Genomic DNA, 21,175 nt, shown 5'->3' on the forward strand with positions numbered 1-21,175 from the left:
GACTGCAATGTATTGAAGGGAGGATGGATGGGGTCATGTATCCTGAGATTTTGGCAAACAACTTCCTTCCCTCAGTAACAGCACTGAAAATGGGCCATGGCTGGGTCTTCAGCATGACAATGACCCCAAACACACAGCCAGGGCAACTAAGGAGGGGCTCCATAAGAAGCATTTCAAGGTCCTAGAGTGACCGAGCCAGTCTGTAGATCTGAACTCAATAGAAAATATTTGGAGAGAGCTGAAAATCGAAACCTGAAAGATCTGGAGAAGATGTGTATGGAGGAGTGGACCAAAATCCCTGCTGCAGTGTGCAAACGTGGTCAAGAACTATGGGAAACCTCTGAACTCTGGAACTGCAAACAAAGGTTTGTGTACCAAATATTAAGGTCTGTTTTTCTATTGTATCAAATACTTATTCATGCAATAAAATGCAAATTAATTATTTAAAAATCATACAATGTGGATTTTCTGACTTTTTTCAAATTCTGTCTCTCACAGTTGACACGTACCTACAATAAAAATTACAGACCTCTCCATTAATTCCATTTACCTTGGCATGGAGGGATTAAAGACTTGGCCTTATTCTCTGTTGTCCTTGTGCTACAGAAGTTACTACCTGCTGTTCAGATAAGGTTCAATTTCAGTTGTAACTCAGCTGTGGAACTACAGGGACTCCTGACTTATCGTATTTCATTGTAGCTGAGTATCTTAACACTTGTAATCTACCGTGAGGTGCTAGTAAAAACCCGTTCACTAACACTAGTTCAAACATAATGGCTGACAAATATCTTTCACTCTGTATGTGTGACCAGTGTATAATGACAGGAAGAGAAGGTTGGATGACACGGAGAATGTGAATCAGGAAGTACAAATGGATTAGTTAAGATGAAGTGATGTCCAGCTATGAAGAGGATGAAGAGCGGAAAAGTCCAGATGACATATCAGTAGACACATGGATATGTGCAAGAAAGATGAAGAGGAATTTTGAAACAAAATGATGGCAGGCGAGATGATGTCTGAGGAGTGGAGAACACATGCACTGGTACTGATGTGATATGCAGAGCTGTACTTAGTACTACAGATGACATTGTGATCTGCATTAAGAGCATTAAACAAGATCAAGCAAGACTTGAGAAGTGGAGGTATGCTGTGGAGAGAAGTGGAATGAATGTGAGCAGGAACACGAACCAATAAGAGGAGGAACAGCTGAAAAGCCATGTTGCAAGGAGCAGAGGTGATGAAGGCAGAAGAGTTCAAATACTTGGGGCCCACTGAGCAAATTATTACGATGGAAAGGTATCTGCAACAGTTCACAAGATGATGGTGGGAGCAGCCATATTGTATGGTTTGGAGTTGGTGGCGCTGACAAAACAGTAACAGTAAGAGATTAAGCCGGAGGTGGCAAAGCTACAGATGTGATTTTCCATGGGAGTGACAACGATGGACAGGATTCAGAATGAGTGTATCAGAGGGGCAGCTCAAGTTCAGTGGTTTGGAGACAAAGTAAGAGGAGTGATATCAAGATGGTTTGCACAAGTACAGAGGAGGGAGATCAGATTTATTAGGAGAAAAAAAGCTGAGGACTGAGCTGCCAGAATGGAGGAAGAGGAGTTGGAGAAGGCCAAAAATGGATGTGGTGAGGGAGGATATGCGGATGATTGTATAACAGAAGATGCAGACAGATGGTTAAATCTACTGTAATGACCCCCTAATGAGAGCAAGCCAAATAAAGGATTCTTTTTCCTGAACTTCACACTGCTAGGATTTCAAATCACCAACAAAAATATAATGATTTGCGAACGCTCCTGTTATGAAAACTTTATTCTCAGTGTTTTTTCGTTTTGTTTGTTTGTTTTTTTTAAATTGGGCCTACCATGCCTGTCTGATTTCCACATTGGAGCTCCAGATTTTTAAGTCATTATAAAGTACATACTGACATCTTTATGAAGGTTCTATGACATTTCCCCCTGGCCCTTCCCCTCCCCCCAATCATCCGGGGGGAAATGCCCTGATGCCCTTTATGACATCAGTCCTATTATAAGAGACCCATCATCTCAGCAGACATCCAACTGATGACTGGAACTTCTGCTACCACACACACACACCCCTGTAAATATCAGTTACATGCAGGCAGCACCAGCCTTAAACTATTTGAGCTGTTGTCTTGGCCAGTACAGTCATGGAAGAGATTTTTATCCTCAGTGAGTCTTTTTCTCCCAGTTAAATAAATAAATAAAACATAACGAGCTCAGTTGGTCTTATTAGTACAGAAAGTTAAAAGACTGACATGAACACAGATATATTTTCTGAAATGAGGATATGAAACGATGGTGGGTGTTCAGTCTTGTACTCATTACGTACCATGTGTTTGTAAGGTTGCAGATGTCTGCTTCCTAATAAATGTATTTTCACCAACAAAATGAAAAATAATGACAAACTACAACAAGTAGTGTATACTTACTTTTTTAATCAAAACAAAAGTACAGCAAATTTGTCACCACTGTAATCCATTTGGCAGCTAATGGCACAACAGCTGGATCCTATGTCTCTGCCTGTGCAATTCTAAATGTCTGAAAACACTTTTTCCGTCTTTAAACGGTGTTCGGAGGCTCGTCAGTGTGAATGAAAGCCATCAGAAAGTTGTTGGTGGACACTCCTCAGCCTCCCAGGACCCCTGAGCCTGTCCTAAAGCAGTTTATAGAAGCCTCCCTATAAGGACACTACTTCTGGAATAGAAACTGCAATTTGATCTGACTGCTGGCTCCGTCACCTCTCCACTTAGGTTAAACTTTCATATACTCTTGAAACGTATCACACAATACCTTCACCTACAGTGCCTTGCAAAAAAGTAGTCCTGGTACTTTGACAGTTCACCTGGGTTAAATGTTTGACTCATTTTTCTGTCCCTTTACTTATTTTCTAACCTTATAGCCAAAATTATTGTTCAAGTTCTGAAAATTTGTCCTTTACATTTTATTAATGAACATTTTAACCCTGTCCTAATTCATTTATTGCAATTAAATCATTTCTGAGGTCTATCCAGGTTTCTGCTTATACAATGCTTGTGGCAAACAAGTGCCAGCATTTTTCTTTGTTTGAAATAAATACTGTGGTCACAGACTGGGTTATTTTTAGCTCCTCGGAGTCTCTGGATGCCACTGGTCCCAAGATCCTGAGGTCTAGAGATCAGCACACCGAGGTAACAGTTTCCTGTACTGACATACGATTTTAAAAGTGTAAATGACGAGGGGAAATTGACTCTCAAATACACCCCTCTCCCTGTTGCATCATGGGATTACTTGCACAAACCACATCTAGTGCTATGGAGAATTACAAATCAGTTTTTAAAAATATCTTTAAATATAATCCCTTGCATAATCTATTTTTTTAATTCACATACATCCATAATATAAAATGAACCAGAGACCTCAATGACATTATGAAAAATACCTCCATATGACAGCAGGGATGAGTAGGAACAACAAAATGTACCACCCCCAAGGGCAAACTGCTGTAAAATTATTGACCAAACTTGATTTTAGTGGTCAGGTTGATGTGAAGCTCAGACTAGCAAAAAATAAAAAAATCCCCAATCCTGGACTAATTTCTGTACACAAATAATACATATTAAACATCAGAAATATTATTGCTGCGCCTGATGACAGAGGAAATGTTTGAAGTTATTACACGTCAGGCAAGAAATGCCAAAGCAATGCTAACTTTAACATTAAACGCTGCATCAAAGGTACTTGAGAAGATCCACAAGTTCAGCATTTTACCAAGTAGCATCAGATAATAGCACACAACGTCACAGAGACCAAGCCAGATAAGAGTCACTTTAATTACACAGCAGCTTCAGATCTCAGCACACAGAGAAAAGATAAATATCACATCAAGTACATAACTTTATAACACTCAACTGTGATGACAATTACATTTTGCAGCTTGTAGAATAGAAAAATCTGTTTTTAAGATACCCATTCAGCTTATGAATAAATCTTGGATGTTCATTCCTGTATTTTTTTTCTCTATAATATGCTGTTATATGCACATGCAGTTATACGTGTGTGCGTACAGACGTGTAAATGTTTAACTTAACTATGTTGTGCAACAGCACAACAAGATTTTAGGCACATTTGTAATAACATTTATTTCTAGTTAACTTCAAAACTGAATAAAACCACAACAGTTGTGACTAAAAGAAGCAGTTTTTACTCAAACATAATTATTAGTGTTGAAGCAAATATTTAACAACTTTTCCACAAAATGTTTTATGCCAAATAGACTGTCCGGAGCAAGTTTTTAACTAGCTTCAGAAAATATCCTCACTTAAAAATATGACATTGCTATCATAGCATTTATGAAGTTAAATTTGGTAATATAGCCATGGTTACCAGTTTGATGTCTGAAGTGCTCAAATATACAAATTTCTCATGGATGGTGACCTTTGCCACATCAATTACAATATTAATTTGTCCATTAAAGACAAGCAACATTTTGGGATGTTACCAAAAAAAATTGTTCAAAATTGAAAACCCCAAGTCAAGACAAGTCTGGGGGCATGCACTAATGCCACACATCACAACACAGAATCACCTTGGGTCCTGAATGGCAACTACCCAAGCACACAACCAGTCCATCCCACCGCCCCAAAGTAACCATCTACCTGCTGCAGCCAGGTGAAAGAGGAGAGTAATCCAGCTTCTGAGGCACCTGTATTGCTGGATCATGCACAAACACGCCACATGACCAAAATGTCACGGTGGAAGTGATGCGTGCCAACCTGAGACTCCTTAAGGACCCCGTCACACTCAGCCGAAGGCCATGGAAACTACACTGCCTCCTGAAAATTTTGATTAACTCAGCAGAGATGTGGTGAAAAATGGAAAAATGTGGTGTTTTGAAGGTCATATTTCATACAGGTTATGTCCCTGCCACATTCTCACAGCACTGAACATGTTCCCACTATCTTCTTACCACATCCAGTTGGTTTTTGTTCTTACTATGAACAATCACAGAGCAAAATTACTAGTACCGTGCACTCCTCTTTTTGATGCATTCCGCAAGTTTTCTTGTGTCCACATGTAGATTTGGCAATAGATTACAATTGGAAAAACAGCTCTCAAGCCAAACATGCCTGTCTCCATTTAAACACACACACACACACACACACTCAAATAGACATTTTTTTTTTGGTGGTGGTGGTTGGGTGGGGGGGTGTTTCAGCACCATAGACAGCAACTGGCACATTTAACAGTTATCCACAGACTGATGCTGGGAGAGCCAGTTGTCACACTTGCACTACATCAACAAAGTCCCTACTAGGTTTTATTACATCATTAACATGTCTCTGCAATTATTACTACATAATTACATTCTTCCTGTGTCCTGATATAACCCCATTCTCTCTCTCTCAGAGAGAGAGAGCGAGAGAGACACTAAAGTTCAACCACCTCTTCCATCCTACACATTCATGGAGATCATGCCAATGAAATTTTCTCCCTACATCACTTACCCTCCTTAAAAATTAAAGTGTAAAACAATGAATCTATTTTTAAGATCTGTTCTTTTGTGTGACAGTTTGTATACACCAAGCATTCACCGCCCTGTTATTAATGGTTCATCTGGGCTGTTAGCCAGATGTAATGAGTATTTATAGGTTTATGCTAGCATGTGTTGATAATTTAAAACAGAAGAATATTTTCTTTGTAGCGCTGAGTTACTTTTTCCGTTTTAAAATTTCTGTTCACATAAATGAATAACATTGTTCGAAAGACAAAAACTACACCCTGTAATGTGCAGGCAAGTTATTTCATGAAGTGATGACAGTACTACATGAATCCATTAATCATCAGCTCAGACAAATATAAAAAGCTATTTATTATGCCTCTGCAATGCTTTCATCTTTCAGCATATCTGAAAGTGTTGGCATGGCAACATTTATATACACGTTTGCTGTTGTGGCAATGTACAAGCACACAGGGACTTCTGTAAACAACTTGACTTCCTTTTTCTTTTAACAATTTTGGTTTCAAGTTCAGTGTTCATGGTTAGCATAATTTTCATGCCATTTTAACATGAATTTCAGGGATGGTAACCTCTACATATTTGCAAGAATTAAGTTCTTAAACAGAGCAAACAATTCTCAGTCTTCAAGTTAGCTGTATAAGTTGTCCATGTAAGCACATTTGAACAATGATGTAAAACAGCCAAGTCAGATAGTTAGTTGCTTTAAGGACATAAATACAAATCTCTACACTGTTTTTATGACCTATTATGACATGTTTCACTAAATATGGCATGTCATGCCTTCATTAGCAAACAGTGTTAAGTGAAATCCCTACTGCAAACTAAGCCATGATTCCTTAACTCACAATTGCAAATGCTGCAATACACAACAAATGTCCGAAATCTTGCATTTGGACATTCGATTCAGCAGCATTACTGTGTGTTGACAAACACTTTACACGTTACTGAGTCAACGGCAGCAGCTTTTTCCACAAAAATTTCAAGAACAGGTGGCGTAAGGGTTTCGTTTCAGATTCACGACAAGGCAAAATGATGCTGTGGTCTATATTTATGGTCTGATATCAGCTTCTTAAGCTACATTTTACATGCCGAGAAGGGCAGTGGAGTATGATGACCTACTCCCCTGGGAGGCAGAGAGGCGATGACTAAAGACAGGGGCTCACACGTGGATTTTACATAAAATAGAAAAAGACGAACTGTAACATATACATGCAGTCAAAATATGAAAGTCTGACAGGACGTTAGGAAAGATGAAGAATGAGAAGCAAGCTAGAAGCGAGCCAGTAGAAAAGTATTTTTAGGAAGACGTTTATTTGTAGGACTGTGAAACCAACCCAGGGTGTATATCTATACCAGCATTGACATCTCTCTCTGCTACCATCTGTTGAGTTCTCTCAGACTTGTCACACACAGGGAGGTGCAGTGCTCTGTCGGTGGGGAGCATTTTGCTTTGCCAGAACAAATCTGCAGATTCACTGCAGCTGGTACCAAATGAATATTCCTCCTAAAATGCTTCTGCTCTGCTCTATATTAAAATGCACCACAGTCCTGCAGGTAAACTGCGGTAACAACACAAAAATAGAAATAAGATAGCACAGGCATAAATATTTTGTGGTGTGCACTTTCAACATCCAGAAGTTACCTTGCTGCTGATATTTGAAGAGCTGTGTACTGTGATATTGCAAATCTAATGCATGACAAATTAGCAACACAAATCTTGGCAGTTACATTTTGTGTAAAGAAATACATTAGTGCACTTTTGCAGGAATACAGCAAATAGACACAAAATATAACCACCACCAATAGAAAAGTACTGCATGATGCAAACGCACAACTACAGGAACAGTCAGTTCAGTGTTGAGCAGCAACAAAGCTCTTCAACCACAACAAATTTTTGCATATGTACAACTGCTTTTTATCAGGTACCATGGTTTATTGAATGAAAAATTGTCCAGAATGCCACAAATTCCCCTTCTTGCAATGTTGACCAAAAACCTTTCACTGAATTTGCCATCCTTTCATTAACTTGTGTTTAAAACACACACTCTACAAATTACTTCGTTTCTTTCTTACATGGTTTAAAATCAGCCCAAAATTATTCATACATAAGTACTAAGAGAAGCAGCAAGATCAATTTCCATCCAATCTTTTTAACAACTGGTGGTATTATCAATCTTATTTTCTCATCTTTGTGGACGCAGGGATTTTCTTTTTATTTCCATTAGATATTAACCTTCATGAAAGCTGTCAATCACACAAGCCAGATGACATAAGACTGTTCAGTTTTAAGTACACAGAACCTGAGGTCAAGGCACATAATTAACAGCATGCAACATGACACAGGAGGTAATAGCATGAAAACATGCATTTGATTAATTAAACCTAGAAAATTAATTGAATTTATATATTCCAAAATGTAGATGAGGGAAAATCATTGTGTTATATGACAAGGCACCACTCACAAATGTTATGTGCTTTGACCCAACACAGAACACATGCATTTGAAACTGCAAACTGACTTATCAATGTACAAGTGTAATTTCCCCAAAGACAAAGGATCAAAATCTATTAAAGCTGCAGATATATATTTGGACATGGCATAATGTATTGTTAGAAATACAGCTACACATAATGTTAAAATCCAGGATTAGCTGTTGGGCCTTGGTGTCATATTCACTGAGTGCGCCTGCAGTTTATTAATGGACTTTACAGAAAATAATCAGCTGTTTGTTAGTCAATATCATTTAACAAAGTAAAAATATGTTAGACTATAGCACAATAGACAAACAATCCAGACTATAAGCGATTAATCTTAAATTACAAAAAAACCCTGCTCCCGTGAGCTAGTTGTTAAACGGCCGGCTAGCAAACTGTTGAAAAATGTGCTTTTCAATACTATGACAAAGTTAAACAACTTTAACCACGACTATGAACCAGTATAAGTCAATTACCTGGAAGATTTGTGCAGTTTGTTCCACAATTCTCGGTGCTCAAGTACAGTTCTGCAAACAGCGCTATGCTAACTGCTAACCAAACAAAAGGTAAACATAACTCCTCACGAGCAAAAAAGAAAAAAGAAAAAAAAAAGCCGTACAATTTATCAAATAAACGTACACATGCAAGAAACCATGAATGATTATTTCCTCTCATGTTTGCAGAATCAGACGTCCACTGACTCCCGTTAGCATCAACGTCTCATTAAACTCACCTGTTGCCTCCGCTGGTCGCCTAGGCAACAGCAGAGTCAACTGGGCTGTTTTGTTTTGGTTTATATAGTAAAAAAAAAAATAAAAAAAATAAGTGAATGATTTATGTTAAATATAAAATAAACTAAAATATTTCCCTTTTTTAAAAAAAACGCTGTTATTAGTACAAAAATCATTTGATATACTTTAAACTAATAGTTTATTGCATTTCCCTGATCATTTAAGTTTATATTTTGGGTCTTACTCTATTTGTGAAACATGCAAACATAAACTGGTGTTTTATAGACGAAAAGCTAATTTGTCAAATAATTTTGTAAACAACGAATTTTTCATTATGGAATAGTTATATATAATAGTTAACCCTGTGCAATTTATAGAACATTTCTTTTTATGAGTTAATTTGCCAGAGACAAACTCCTTCAGTAAAGATAAAATCATTTTAAACTTCTATATAATCGAATAACTGAAAATTTTAAATGATTTTTATTTTTGCAAACCTCTCCACATTACTTCATGGATTTTTTTTTTTTTTTTTGCATTCTCCCCTTCTGCAAAGTGCTTTTAATAGAAATACAATATACATAACGTTTGCTTATATTTAATGGCTCTGCTTTATTAGTTATCACTTAAATATAGGTTGAAGGCTGGAAAGGGGCGTATTATATTTAGGCCGTCTGTGCATGGCCCTTGGGGGTAACTGAAAGGCAACACTGAGAAAGTTCCACAGCCTAAAATATCTGTACACACAGTCAGCAGGACAGGTGTGTGGACAACTTGAGCACTTTCACGTTAAGATGTAGACAACACGACTCCCAGAGTGCCTCTGAATCCGAAATCCTTGCCATTTGTCACGTTTAACTGACGAGTTGCATGGGACAGTCTGTGCGTAATTACGCACGGCGGAACAAGTCTCCAAATCCAAACCTACCTTCCTCTGCTGCTTCTCCCAGGCAGGATCCAGCAGCAGGTCCCTGTCCCAGTCCTCCTCTTGAATCATGTAGGATTCTTCATGGTGAATCGTGTAGGAGTTGCTGTATGTCACTTGGGTTTCGACAGCTGTCATCGTGCCGCCTCTGTCAGGACCTCTTTCGTCCCCTTCAGCTCACAGGTAAGAAAAACAAAACCACAGAAACGACGAGCACGCCGTGAGTGCAGGAGCCTCCTTGAGACGAGAGGTCTCGCTTTTACTTTGGGAGGGGGGGAGAGACAGTTCGGGGCTCCACTGGTGCGAGGTGCCTGTGCCGAGGTGCGGCTCCCACTGCCAGAAGACCCTGCTGGCCGGTGCTCCTTTCCTGGTCAAAGCGCAACACGTGACCGCACCCCAATAAGTACGGGAACTGACAGGCCGGGTATCAGGTTGTGGCCCTAAAAAGGCGCAAAAGGCGGGGTCGTTTCCTCACGGCGGGGAAAGGAAGCTCCAGTCTGGTGTGGAGAGGCGTCAATCACGCCCCCCTTGGCCCAGAACCGTTTTTTATGGCCCATGGAACGCACCTGTTGCTGTTAATGACGCTCAGTGACAAACCCGGGCCAAAAGTACAAGCCAAGAGAGCGCATACCTGCGCCATGGCGCACCAGTGCAGTGAGGGTGGGGGCGCTGTTTCACCAAAGTATGAATGACATGGCAATGAATGTGAGAAATATTTATCAAAAATTATTTTCTAAAGCGATATTCCATGATCCAAGGCCAATGTCTTTGCCAAATTTCACTAACATTGGTTTCTGTGTTTTTGAGCCATGTTGCTGATAAACAAATGGGAACAAAACCAAGATATGACGCAATATAAGTTTACTGATTTCTCACTGTCTCAGCTGTTGGTGTTAAATCCATGTTTCTACGCCTATCAGTTGCCAATCATTTCAAAAATTGAGCTGCCACTTTTAAATATCACACTAAATTTCATATTTATATATTCCACGTATGCCTGATTTTCATTGTCATTCTGTATTATTCATTATTATAAGACACTTAAGAAAATGATACAAACCAAATTAATTGAAAAAAAATACACTTTTATACAAGCTCCAGAAGCCTGGTTTTTCTCCCATGATACATGCATCAGTAGTGAAAAATGACACTTTTATACAATGTACATATGCCTGATTTTTTAAAGGAAGTTTTTCTTTTTAAAATGGTTAAAACAAGTATTTTAAAAATCATGTATCCACACCTTGATCTGCCTCACAATCTACCACCTGTTCGCCTTCCCCTTTCCAGAAAACAACAAAAACCATTAAAAACCTCTTGCAATATCCTGCTGGCAAGATAACAGACAGCAGTGAAAATAGAACCTCCTTGAAGGAAGTAAAAATTTAATCTGGGTCTCTTTCGCCAATCACCAAAGAATTTTTGGAGGCGCGCCCTTAAATCCAAGCATGCATGCTCCCATTTTAGCGGTGCAAAAATTGATACCCCAATCCCCACAGTTCATCATACTAAGAGATATTCAACAATACATTTTATAATTTCTTAATGAGGAATTAAAAAAAGATTCACGCACTTCTGAGGAGAAAACAAAAAATTTATTTAATGTTAGCATGCATACTGGAAAAAACTAACTCAGAACATATGAAGAAATACAGATTAAAAGACATATATGCAAACAACCTCACAACATAATTTGTGGTCATATAAGATATCATCATTCACAGTAAACATGTTGATCAACATTTTTCATCGAACATTCATTAAATCTAACTTTGTGCTGAATCCATTTACTTTGAAATGTTCTCTCAAGATAACACTTATTCTTCAGTTGCTCTTGACACTTCGTTGGAAAGTGGAAACACTTTCATTCCAATTAACCTCACAGTTACATGTAACTACACTAAGCTTGATCCATTAACCTACTTAACAAGGCTTAAGTACTGTTTAACCATTTGTGATTACTTTTACGAATATTACTGTGCTACTACTGAGCCATCAGGGAACCCGGATGGGTTCATCACTGTAAACATAATGAGACTTAAGTGCTGTCAGGCACCATTTTTTGTTAAAATCCAGTATTTTATACCAAAACCAGACCACTGTTAAAAGACTACACTGTCCTTTGGGGGTTTTGAAACATCTATAACAGAGGATGGACAAATGTCAGTATAATGCAGGTCAATACAATAAACACACACTACAGCATAAAAACAATGATCTAAACTGTCACTGGAAGTGTCATTAGAAGTTGAAATCTTTGAGCAGAGTGTATTTAATGCATATGTTGTCTCATTGTTCTCTTGCATGTATACTACATATCATCAGCAGAACAATCAACATTTATTATTCAACAGCGCATAACTTGACCACAATGTGATAAATATAGAAAAACAAAAGGTCCAAAACTAGAGCCTTGGGGAACTCCATATAAAAAAAGCTGATCTTGTTACTCTTTGTTGATTTGATTGTTCAGACAGGTATGGTTTAAGTTTGAGACAGCCAGACTAATAAATGTCAAAAGTGTTTTACTCTTAGAGGATGGAAAAACCTCAAAAGGCCCACCTGTGGCCCATTATCCTTGTAAATCTCAAGTTACATCAGGATAGGCGTCATGAAACTTGCAAATCAATATGCAGACCCGTGATGAATCTACTGTAACGACAAACAAATGGGAGAAGCTAAAAGAAATTAGTGACCTTTTCTTTTGAATTATCTGTGGACATTCATTTAGTTAAAACATTTAAAATAATTGCAATGGAGACGGAATAAATGTCTGCTTAAGCAAACAGTAAGTGTTCAAGAAATGTTCCTTTAAGTCCACCAAATCTGTTTTAAAATGATCACCTGACATACCAGCAGTAAAGGGGATATTGTACCATAATTAGTTGTGTGTCTCAACTGTGTACAACATTTAAGTACGAGTATTAATTATGAAGTATTAATTATTATTAGTATTAATCGTATAGCTTTCATCAATCCTGGTAGGAATATTCCTACGATGTGACTGTCTCCAGACAGTTAACTTTTTAATTTTTGGAGCAAATCAGTCAAAGGTCAAGGGCAAATATATAGTGTTAAAAAATCATTTTCCAGGATGTCTGCACAACCAACTGGGAAATCCTATAATTGATTGGCAAATCATTTATGATGACATGGTATGTGTGACATTATGATAGAGTCAGAAAGACATCACAAAATGATGTCATTATTTGAAGAAATAAATGATTTTACACAATTATCTCCGCAATCCACAACTAATAATGTGTCATTATGTGATATAAATGATGTCAATACAATGTAGACACCATGGCACTATTATAATTGAATTGATTGCAAAAATACATAAAAACATATTGCAAATATACAACCGCTATCTACCACCCTCCTCTCCAAATACCGAAATGTCCACATCAGTCAACCAATAATCTCCATTTACAATAAACAAAAGGTGGCTCAGCACTTCAGTGCCGTCCCTGTGGAGTGACCAGTCCAAAACACTGATTTGTCCAAACTGATTGTTCTTTGATGAGACATGCAACCTGTTATGACTTTGTTCCAAACTACTGCATTGCACAGCATTATATTGACGTTGTTGATGCATTGTGTCCATCCTCTGCAGGTGAGGTAATCAGCTGCTGTGGAGTCTGATATAAGTGGGCATAGAAAATGAATGAATATCATTTAAGGGTCCCGGGGAGGCTGGAGCCTGTCCCAGCACCGAGTCTGACATCTGTAAAGCATGTGTGCTACGAGCTGGATGGTTACGGCAATAACAAGTTAAACCAACAGAATCTCAACTTTCAAACCTAAAGGCAACACGGTTTACATCTTGTGCTCGAACCAAACCAAAGTGGATCGTGTTCCAGATGCCCACATTCCCCCATCTCAGCTCACACCTGCTGCCTGAGAACAGATGTAACCTGTGGGATCCCATCAAAACAACACCACAACAGAGATAAGTGCACACAGAGCGCGAGCATCAGGATGACACAACCGGCACCATCTTTAGCTGTCCAAACCAGACGGCAGGGGGGGAGTGGGTGGGCGGGTGAGGCTGCAGTGAGTCTGGCTGTCAGTGTGCATGACTGAGAATACAGAGCAGGGTTAAGAGATGTGAGGCAGCATTCGCCCAAGCACGGGAAGCCCAGGTTCAAAAGCACCAAAAGCCTTCAGTGAGGAATCGGCAGGGTGGGTCGGGGAGTGGCAGCTAAGGGAAGAAATATTGGAGCTGCACTTGTCCTGTTCTTGGAGTCCATTTTTAACTCTGCACACACATTTGCTTATATTTCTGCAAGTGCTTTTACCTTCTGTATTGTAAACTCACATGTTTGGAACATACATTTGTTTTTACACCGGGAACGTGATCCAAAGGTTGTAAAAAGATTTTTTTTTTTTTAAAAAGTATAAACACACAACCTTTTAAAGAACAGTCCCTCGGATCGTGAGCATTCATGATGGTGATGTTAGAGACCTCAAACCTTCGTGACCAACTCACTTATTCATCTATACCAGGGGTGGGCAATCATGTGCTATGAAGGGCCGAAGCACTGCAGGTTTTCCTTGCTACCAATCACCTCAGCAGGTGATTTCATTAATGTTCAGGTGTTTCAACAGGTGATTTCATTGACAACCAGGTGTTTATGTTCAAGGGACCCTTTAGACCTCAGTGCTGCTTTTGATACTGTTGACCATAAAATTTTATTACAGAGATTAGAGCATGCCATAGGTATTAAAGGCACTGCGCTGCGGTGGTTTGAATCATATTTGTCTAATAGATTACAATTTGTTCATGTAAATGGGGAATCTTCTTCACAGACTAAAGTTAATTATGGAGTTCCACAAGGTTCTGTGCTAGGACCAATTTTATTCACTTTATACATGCTTCCCTTAGGCAGTATTATTAGACGGTATTGCTTAAATTTTCATTGTTACGCAGATGATACCCAGCTTTATCTATCCATGAAGCCAGAGGACACACACCAATTAGCTAAACTGCAGGATTGTCTTACAGACATAAAGACATGGATGACCTCTAATTTCCTGCTTTTAAACTCAGATAAAACTGAAGTTATTGTACTTGGCCCCACAAATCTTAGAAACATGGTGTCTAACCAGATCCTTACTCTGGATGGCATTACCCTGACCTCTAGTAATACTGTGAGAAATCTTGGAGTCATTTTTGATCAGGATATGTCATTCAAAGTGCATATTAAACAAATATGTAGGACTGCTTTTTTGCATTTACGCAATATCTCTAAAATCAGAAAGGTCTTGTCTCAGAGTGATGCTGAAAAACTAATTCATGCATTTATTTCCTCTAGGCTGGACTATTGTAATTCATTATTATCAGGTTGTCCTAAAAGTTCCCTAAAAAGCCTTCAGTTAATTCAAAATGCTGCAGCTAGAGTACTGACGGGGACTAGAAGGAGAGAGCATATCTCACCAATATTGGCCTCTCTTCATTGGCTTCCTGTTAATTCTAGAATAGAATTTAAAATTCTTCTTCTTACTTATAAGGTTTTGAATAATCAGGTCCCATCTTATCTTAGGGACCTCGTAGTACCATATCACCCCAATAGAGCGCTTCGCTCTCAGACTGCAGGCTTACTTGTAGTTCCTAGGGTTTGTAAGAGTAGAATGGGAGGCAGAGCCTTCAGCTTTCAGGCTCCTCTCCTGTGGAACCAGCTCCCAATTCAGATCAGGGAGACAGACACCCTCTCTACTTTTAAGATTAGGCTTAAAACTTTCCTTTTTGCTAAAGCTTATAGTTAGGGCTGGATCAGGTGACCCTGAACCATCCCTTAGTTATGCTGCTATAGACGTAGACTGCTGGGGGGTTCCCATGATGCACTGTTTCTTTCTCTTTTTGCTCTGTATGCACCACTCTGCATTTAATCATTAGTGATCGATCTCTGCTCCCCTCCACAGCATGTCTTTTTCCTGGTTCTCTCCCTCAGCCCCAACCAGTCCCACCAGAAGACTGCCCCTCCCTGAGCCTGGTTCTGCTGGAGGTTTCTTCCTGTTAAAAGGGAGTTTTTCCTTCCCACTGTAGCCAAGTGCTTGCTCACAGGGGGTCGTTTTGACCGTTGGGGTTTTCCATAATTATTGTATGGCCTTGCCTTACAATATAAAGCACCTTGGGGCAACTGTTTGTTGTGATTTGGCGCTATATAAAAAAATTGATTGATTGATTGATTGAAGGGAGACGCTCATCAGCAACCCACCTGCTGAGGTGATTGGTTGCAAGGAAAACATGCAGTGTCTCGGCCCTCGTTGCCCACCCCTGATCTATACCCTCTTGTTTCAAGGCCATAACCTCTTTCGGTCTTGAACCCATGCCACATCTCGCAGCTGCCAAACCAAATGCCAGACAATGCATTTGTCTCAGAGTACTGTGTGCCTGTAGTCCAGGGGCCAGATAGGTTGGTCACCATCAACCAGGGTGGCAAAATGTTTGAGATGGCATTTTGGTCACCTACAGTAGTGTTCAGAATAATAGTAGTGCTATGTGACTAAAAAGATTAATCCAGGTTTTGAGTATATTTCTTACTGTTACATGGGAAACAAGGTACCAGTAGATTCAGCAGATTCTCACAAATCCAACAAGACCAAGCATTCATGATATGCACACTCTTAAGGCTATGAAATTGGGCTATTAGTAAAAAAAAAAGTAGAAAAGGGGGTGTTCACAATAATAGTAGCGTGGCATTCAGTCAGTGTCAATTTTGTGGAAAAAAACAGGTGTGACCTTTTGTCACCATTTTTGCTGTTTTGCCCCTATAGCATTCAGTTATAGGTAGTGTAAACTATACCTTTTTTGTAATCTTTGTGATTTGACAAATGATGTGGGAAACTTTTCAATATGATTGGAGCATTTTAAAATTTTGACCCCCATGTAAACCATTACTGACCCCCAACTTGTGTACAGCTCCCACCCTGGCATGGCCACCAAACGGTTATCATGTTCTTATAGATAAGTGACCAAAATGCCATTTCGAAAGCTTTGCCACCCTGGGTGGTAGTGACACACCCACTTTCATGGGTCTGGCCCAAGGCCTACTATAAGTGTGGGATGAGATTAACAGGAAATAGACATACAAATCACTCAGGACATCACAAACCAGTCCAGCTGATCCCAGGATTAGAGAGAGCTGCCGTGCCAGAAAAGTCCTATAGGAACCCTGAGATTAATGAGAATCTACAGGTTAGACTGGCCTCAGAGGACCATCTTATAGGACATTTCTGACAGGAACACTGGCTGTGAGGGACCCAGAGTTTAGAAAATAAACATTGATAACCCCAACAGGATGAGGTTGAGTTATGTTATATTAATACGATTTTGAAACTGAAGTGAGACTGGGTTTAGATCCCTTTCACAGCTGTGTGGAGCAAATCCAGCACTCGAAAGTTTAGCAAAGCCACTCGTCCAACACTGAAGTGTCTTTGAGTCCGGCGGCGAGCCATCACACATACATTGTCCCTTGGCACGCCCTCTATCTGTAGCAAAGGAGTGGGTTGGGCCAGGTGGGTGGTTCTGGGAAGCTGCGTCCAAGCCAGAGCCACGAACCCAGATCCAAAGTGGAGACGGCGGTGGCGGCGGGAAAAGCGCTGTGTGTTTGTGTGTGAACGGCGGAAAGGAGAGGCGCAAAGGGCCAGTGGGAATGGGGTGGGATTGAGAAGGAGCAAAGTAGGGAGGAAGGGAAGGGTGAGGGCGGCGAATACGGCGGTGGAAAGGGGTGGACTCATGGACAGGGGAAAGGGTGTGAGTGGCCATGTGTGCCAAACTTTAAAAGACCAGCAAAAATAAATCAATAAAAACTTTTTTCCCCAGACATCCATGCTGTCTCCATCTTTATCCAACACACATTCCAGCACCTTTTGCTGTGACTCCATTTACTCACACGCTCAGACACCAATGAGACAGAAAGGCCACAGTCAGTCACCTTGTATGCAGATGCGAGACAGGATTTGGACTTGTGGAGGGGGTCCCAGCCCTGCTCCACCCTGCCCGCCACCCCCCACCGAGGAGAAGCCCACGGCTGTAGGTGTGCCACTGCCACGGCAGCAGAGGAGGGGGTGACGGAGTGCAGGGGTGATGGTGAAAGAGAGGAGTGTTTGGTCAAGGCACAGTCAAAGGAGGGGCGGCAGGTGGGAAGAGGTCAGTGCTTTTTTTTTGTTTTGTTTTAATTACCTTGATGGTGAAGACAGAGAGAGCAAATCCCACTGCTGTGGCGCCACACGAAAAGCTGTCCCCGTGGCTCATGCCGTCACGCTCACGCACGGCGGCCGTTCCAGGTGGCCCGGTGACCTAATTCAGTTGAGATAGTTAGTCAGAGCTGGAGTGTGGCGGCTCGCTGTCGCAGAGTAACACACATGCAGGTTTGGGAGGAGACACACGGAGGGAGAATTTGGTGCAGCGGTGGGGAGAGACCAGACCATACGCACACCCATCAAACCCCGAGAACCAGGACTGCTCCACAGATCAAAATGCAGCCAGGCCATTCTATCTGTGAGCCTCTCCCCAGCTCTCCCCAGCTCTCCTCACAGCGTCCTCACAGTTTGTGCAACGGCCACACACAAAAACGTCCTTCAGGCCCAATTACCAGACAGAATACTGAGCCCTTCCTTAAAAAAACAAAAAAAAAAACAAAAGCCTCATCTTCAACTAAAGAATGCACGTTCACCTTTTCTTTTTTAAAGAATGCATAGTGAGTCTGTCATAAGTGTGAAGGGTTTGCAGTGTGGCCTCGCAATACAAGTTTGCAGAGTTTGAGAGGCTGGAGAGAGAAAAGGAGCACCAACCCGCACTTACCCCGACCAAAGAGAGCAAAGCTGGGGCAGCAGCTACACCTGTGTCCCCCTGGGTCCCCAGTCAAATGGGTCTGGTGGTCATTTTACACATGAGAAACAGATAGTGGAGAAGAACATAAACAAGAAGAAGGGCAACTCCCCAAAACCCTCCGCTTTCTGTAACCACAGCAGTCATCCAAACTTTCTTTATTATGATTAGAGTACACATATTCTCAATAAAAAGCATGCTAAATAGTTTCTTCCTTTAAAAACAAAAACGAGAGAGGCAAAAAATGAAAATACTTCTCTAGAAAATACGGTCTCAAACATGGCAAACAAGACATTCCGCAACCACAGAATTCTACAAAGGATGCAACCGGTATGTGTTTGTATCTACAACACAGAAATTACACTGTGAGATGAAAAAAAAGAAAAAAAAAAAAACAATCACGTAAAACCACAGGGAGAGAAGGGAGGAGGAAACAGCGAGGGAGGCATTGAGGTGAACGGAGGGCGTGTCTGTGTGTGCATCCGACCCCCCAACAAACTGTAATTGCAAAAAAAAAAAAAAAGGCCCCAGTGGCTGTTTGAAATACTTCAGATGGGTAGGATGTGCCACACGTCTCAAAGAGTTCACCTATTTGTGAAGTAGTCCACAGTCCAAGCAGGTTGTCGGTACTATCTAAGGTGACAAAACAACGCTTACAATCCAGTACCTGTATACCATGGAGTACCCAAAACAAACAAGAGCCACTCCACAAACCAGTAATACAAAGTGTCAAGGGATCATTCAAGTACAACCCCTGGCAATAATTATGAAATCACCGGCCTCGGAGGATGTTCATTCAGTTGTTTAATTTTGTAGAAAAAAAGCAGATCACAGACATGACACAAAACTAAAGTCATTTCAAATGGCAACTTTCTGGCTTTAAGAAACACTATAAGAAATCAGGAAGAATAATTGTGGCAGTCAGTAACGGTTACTTTTTTAGACCAAGCAGAGGGAAAAAAATATGGAATCACTCAATTCTGAGGAATAAATTATGGAATCACCCTGTAAATTTTCATCCCCAAAACTAACAACTGCATCAAATCAGATCTGCTCGTTAGTCTGCATCTAAAAAGGAGTGATCACACCTTGGAGAGCTGTTGCACCAAGTGGACTGACATGAATCATGGCTCCAACACGAGAGATATCAATTGAAACTAAGGAGAGGATTATCAAACTCTTAAAAGAGGGTAAATCATCACGCAATGTTGCAAAAGATGTTGCTTGTTCACAGTCAGCTGTGTCTAAACAAATACAAACAACATGGGAAGGTTGTTAAAGGCAAACATACTGGTAGACCAAGGAAGACATCAAAGCGTCAAGACAGAAAACTTAAAGCAGTATGTCTCAAAAATCGAAAATGCACAACAAAACAAATGAGGAACGAATGGGAGGAAACTGGAGTCAATGTCTGTGACCGAACTGTAAGAAACCGCCTAAAGGAAATGGGATTTACATACAGAAAAGCTAAACGAAAGCCATCATTAACACCTAAACAGAAAAAAAGGTTACAATGGGCTAAGGAAAAGCAATCGTGGACTATGGATGACTGGATGAAAGTCATATTCAGTGATGAATCTCAAATCTGCATTGGGCAAGGTGATGATGCTGGAACTTTTGTTTGGTGCCGTTCCAATGAGCTTTATAAAGATGACTGCCTGAAGAGAAGATGTAAATTTCCACAGTCATTGATGATATGGGGCTGCATGTCAGGTAAAGGCACTGGGGAGATGGCTGTCATTACATCATCAATAAATGCACAAGTTTACGTTGATATTTTGGACACTTTTCTTATCCCATCAAGTGAAAGGATGTTTGGGGATGATGAAATCATTTTTTTAAGATGATAATACATCTTGCCATAGAGCAAAAACTGTGAAAACATTCCTTGCAAAAAGACACATAGGGTCAATGTCATGGCCTGCAAATAGTCTGGATCTTAACCCAATTGAAAATCTTTGGTGGAAGTTGAAGAAAATGGTCCATGACAAGGCTCCAACCTGCAAAGCTGATCTGGCAACAGCAATCAGAGAAAGTTGGAGCCAGATTGATGAAGAGTACTGTTTGTCACTCATTAAGTCCATGCCTCAGAGACTGCAAGCTGTTATGAAACCAGAGGTGGTGCAACAAAATACTAGTGATGTGTTGGAGCGTTCTTTTGTTTTTCATGATTCCATAATTTTTTCCTCTGAATTGAGTGATTCCATTTTTTTTCCCCTCTGCTTGGTCTAAAAAAGTAACTGTTACTGACTGCCACAATTTTTTTCCTGATTTCTTATAGTGTTTCTTAAAGCCAGAAAGTTGCCATTTGAAATGACTTTAGTTTTGTGTCATGTCTGTGATCTGCTTTTTTTCTACAAAATTAAACAACTGAATGAACATCCTCCGAGGCCGGTGATTCCATAATTTTTGCCAGGGGTTGTACACCCTTATGCTAAATTTGAATTAAACTGGTCAACTGGTTCTTGAGATCTCACACTAACAAGCGAAAACGCGCGGATGGACATTTGGACGGGCCGATCGCTATATTGCCCCCATATGTCATACCTGGGGACAAGAAAAGGTCGACAGACCCTGAAGTCTTTTGGGCAGAGAAAGAGTCATTTTGATAAAATATGGAGAAAGTGGCACTAAAAAGAGATTCAATATGAAAGTCCAACTGACCACAGCCAGATT

At 40.3% G+C, this 21,175-nt stretch overlaps 1 protein-coding gene and 3 long non-coding RNA genes across 4 annotated transcripts in view; 1 reads left to right on the forward strand and 3 right to left on the reverse strand.

Moving 5' to 3' along the window:
• Positions 1 to 10,061, reverse strand: part of actn3b (actinin alpha 3b) — a 36,297-nt gene extending 26,236 nt beyond the window's left edge. The window contains exon 1 of the mRNA XM_034163993.1: positions 9,664 to 10,061. Coding sequence (XP_034019884.1) covers positions 9,664 to 9,798 — 135 coding nt within the window. The 5' untranslated portion in view covers positions 9,799 to 10,061. The remainder of the gene's footprint in view (positions 1 to 9,663) is intronic.
• Positions 10,062 to 11,807: 1,746 nt separating this feature from the next.
• Positions 11,808 to 13,331, forward strand: LOC117504551. The gene is made up of 2 exons (XR_004558823.1): positions 11,808 to 12,581; positions 12,627 to 13,331. It is a non-coding gene; the product is annotated as an uncharacterized LOC117504551 (long non-coding RNA).
• A 725-nt stretch (positions 13,332 to 14,056) lies between these two features.
• LOC117504548 lies at positions 14,057 to 16,237 on the reverse strand. Its single transcript, XR_004558820.1, has 2 exons — positions 15,942 to 16,237; positions 14,057 to 14,138 (listed from the first exon to the last, which is right to left on the reverse strand). It is a non-coding gene; the product is annotated as an uncharacterized LOC117504548 (long non-coding RNA).
• A 382-nt stretch (positions 16,238 to 16,619) lies between these two features.
• On the reverse strand, positions 16,620 to 19,303 carry LOC117504547. The gene is made up of 2 exons (XR_004558819.1): positions 18,473 to 19,303; positions 16,620 to 17,968 (listed from the first exon to the last, which is right to left on the reverse strand). It is a non-coding gene; the product is annotated as an uncharacterized LOC117504547 (long non-coding RNA).
• Positions 19,304 to 21,175: the final 1,872 nt, after the last annotated feature.

The sequence above is a fragment of the Thalassophryne amazonica genome, chromosome 23 (genome assembly GCF_902500255.1).
Source record: "Thalassophryne amazonica chromosome 23, fThaAma1.1, whole genome shotgun sequence".
Taxonomy (NCBI): Eukaryota; Metazoa; Chordata; class Actinopteri; order Batrachoidiformes; family Batrachoididae; genus Thalassophryne; species Thalassophryne amazonica.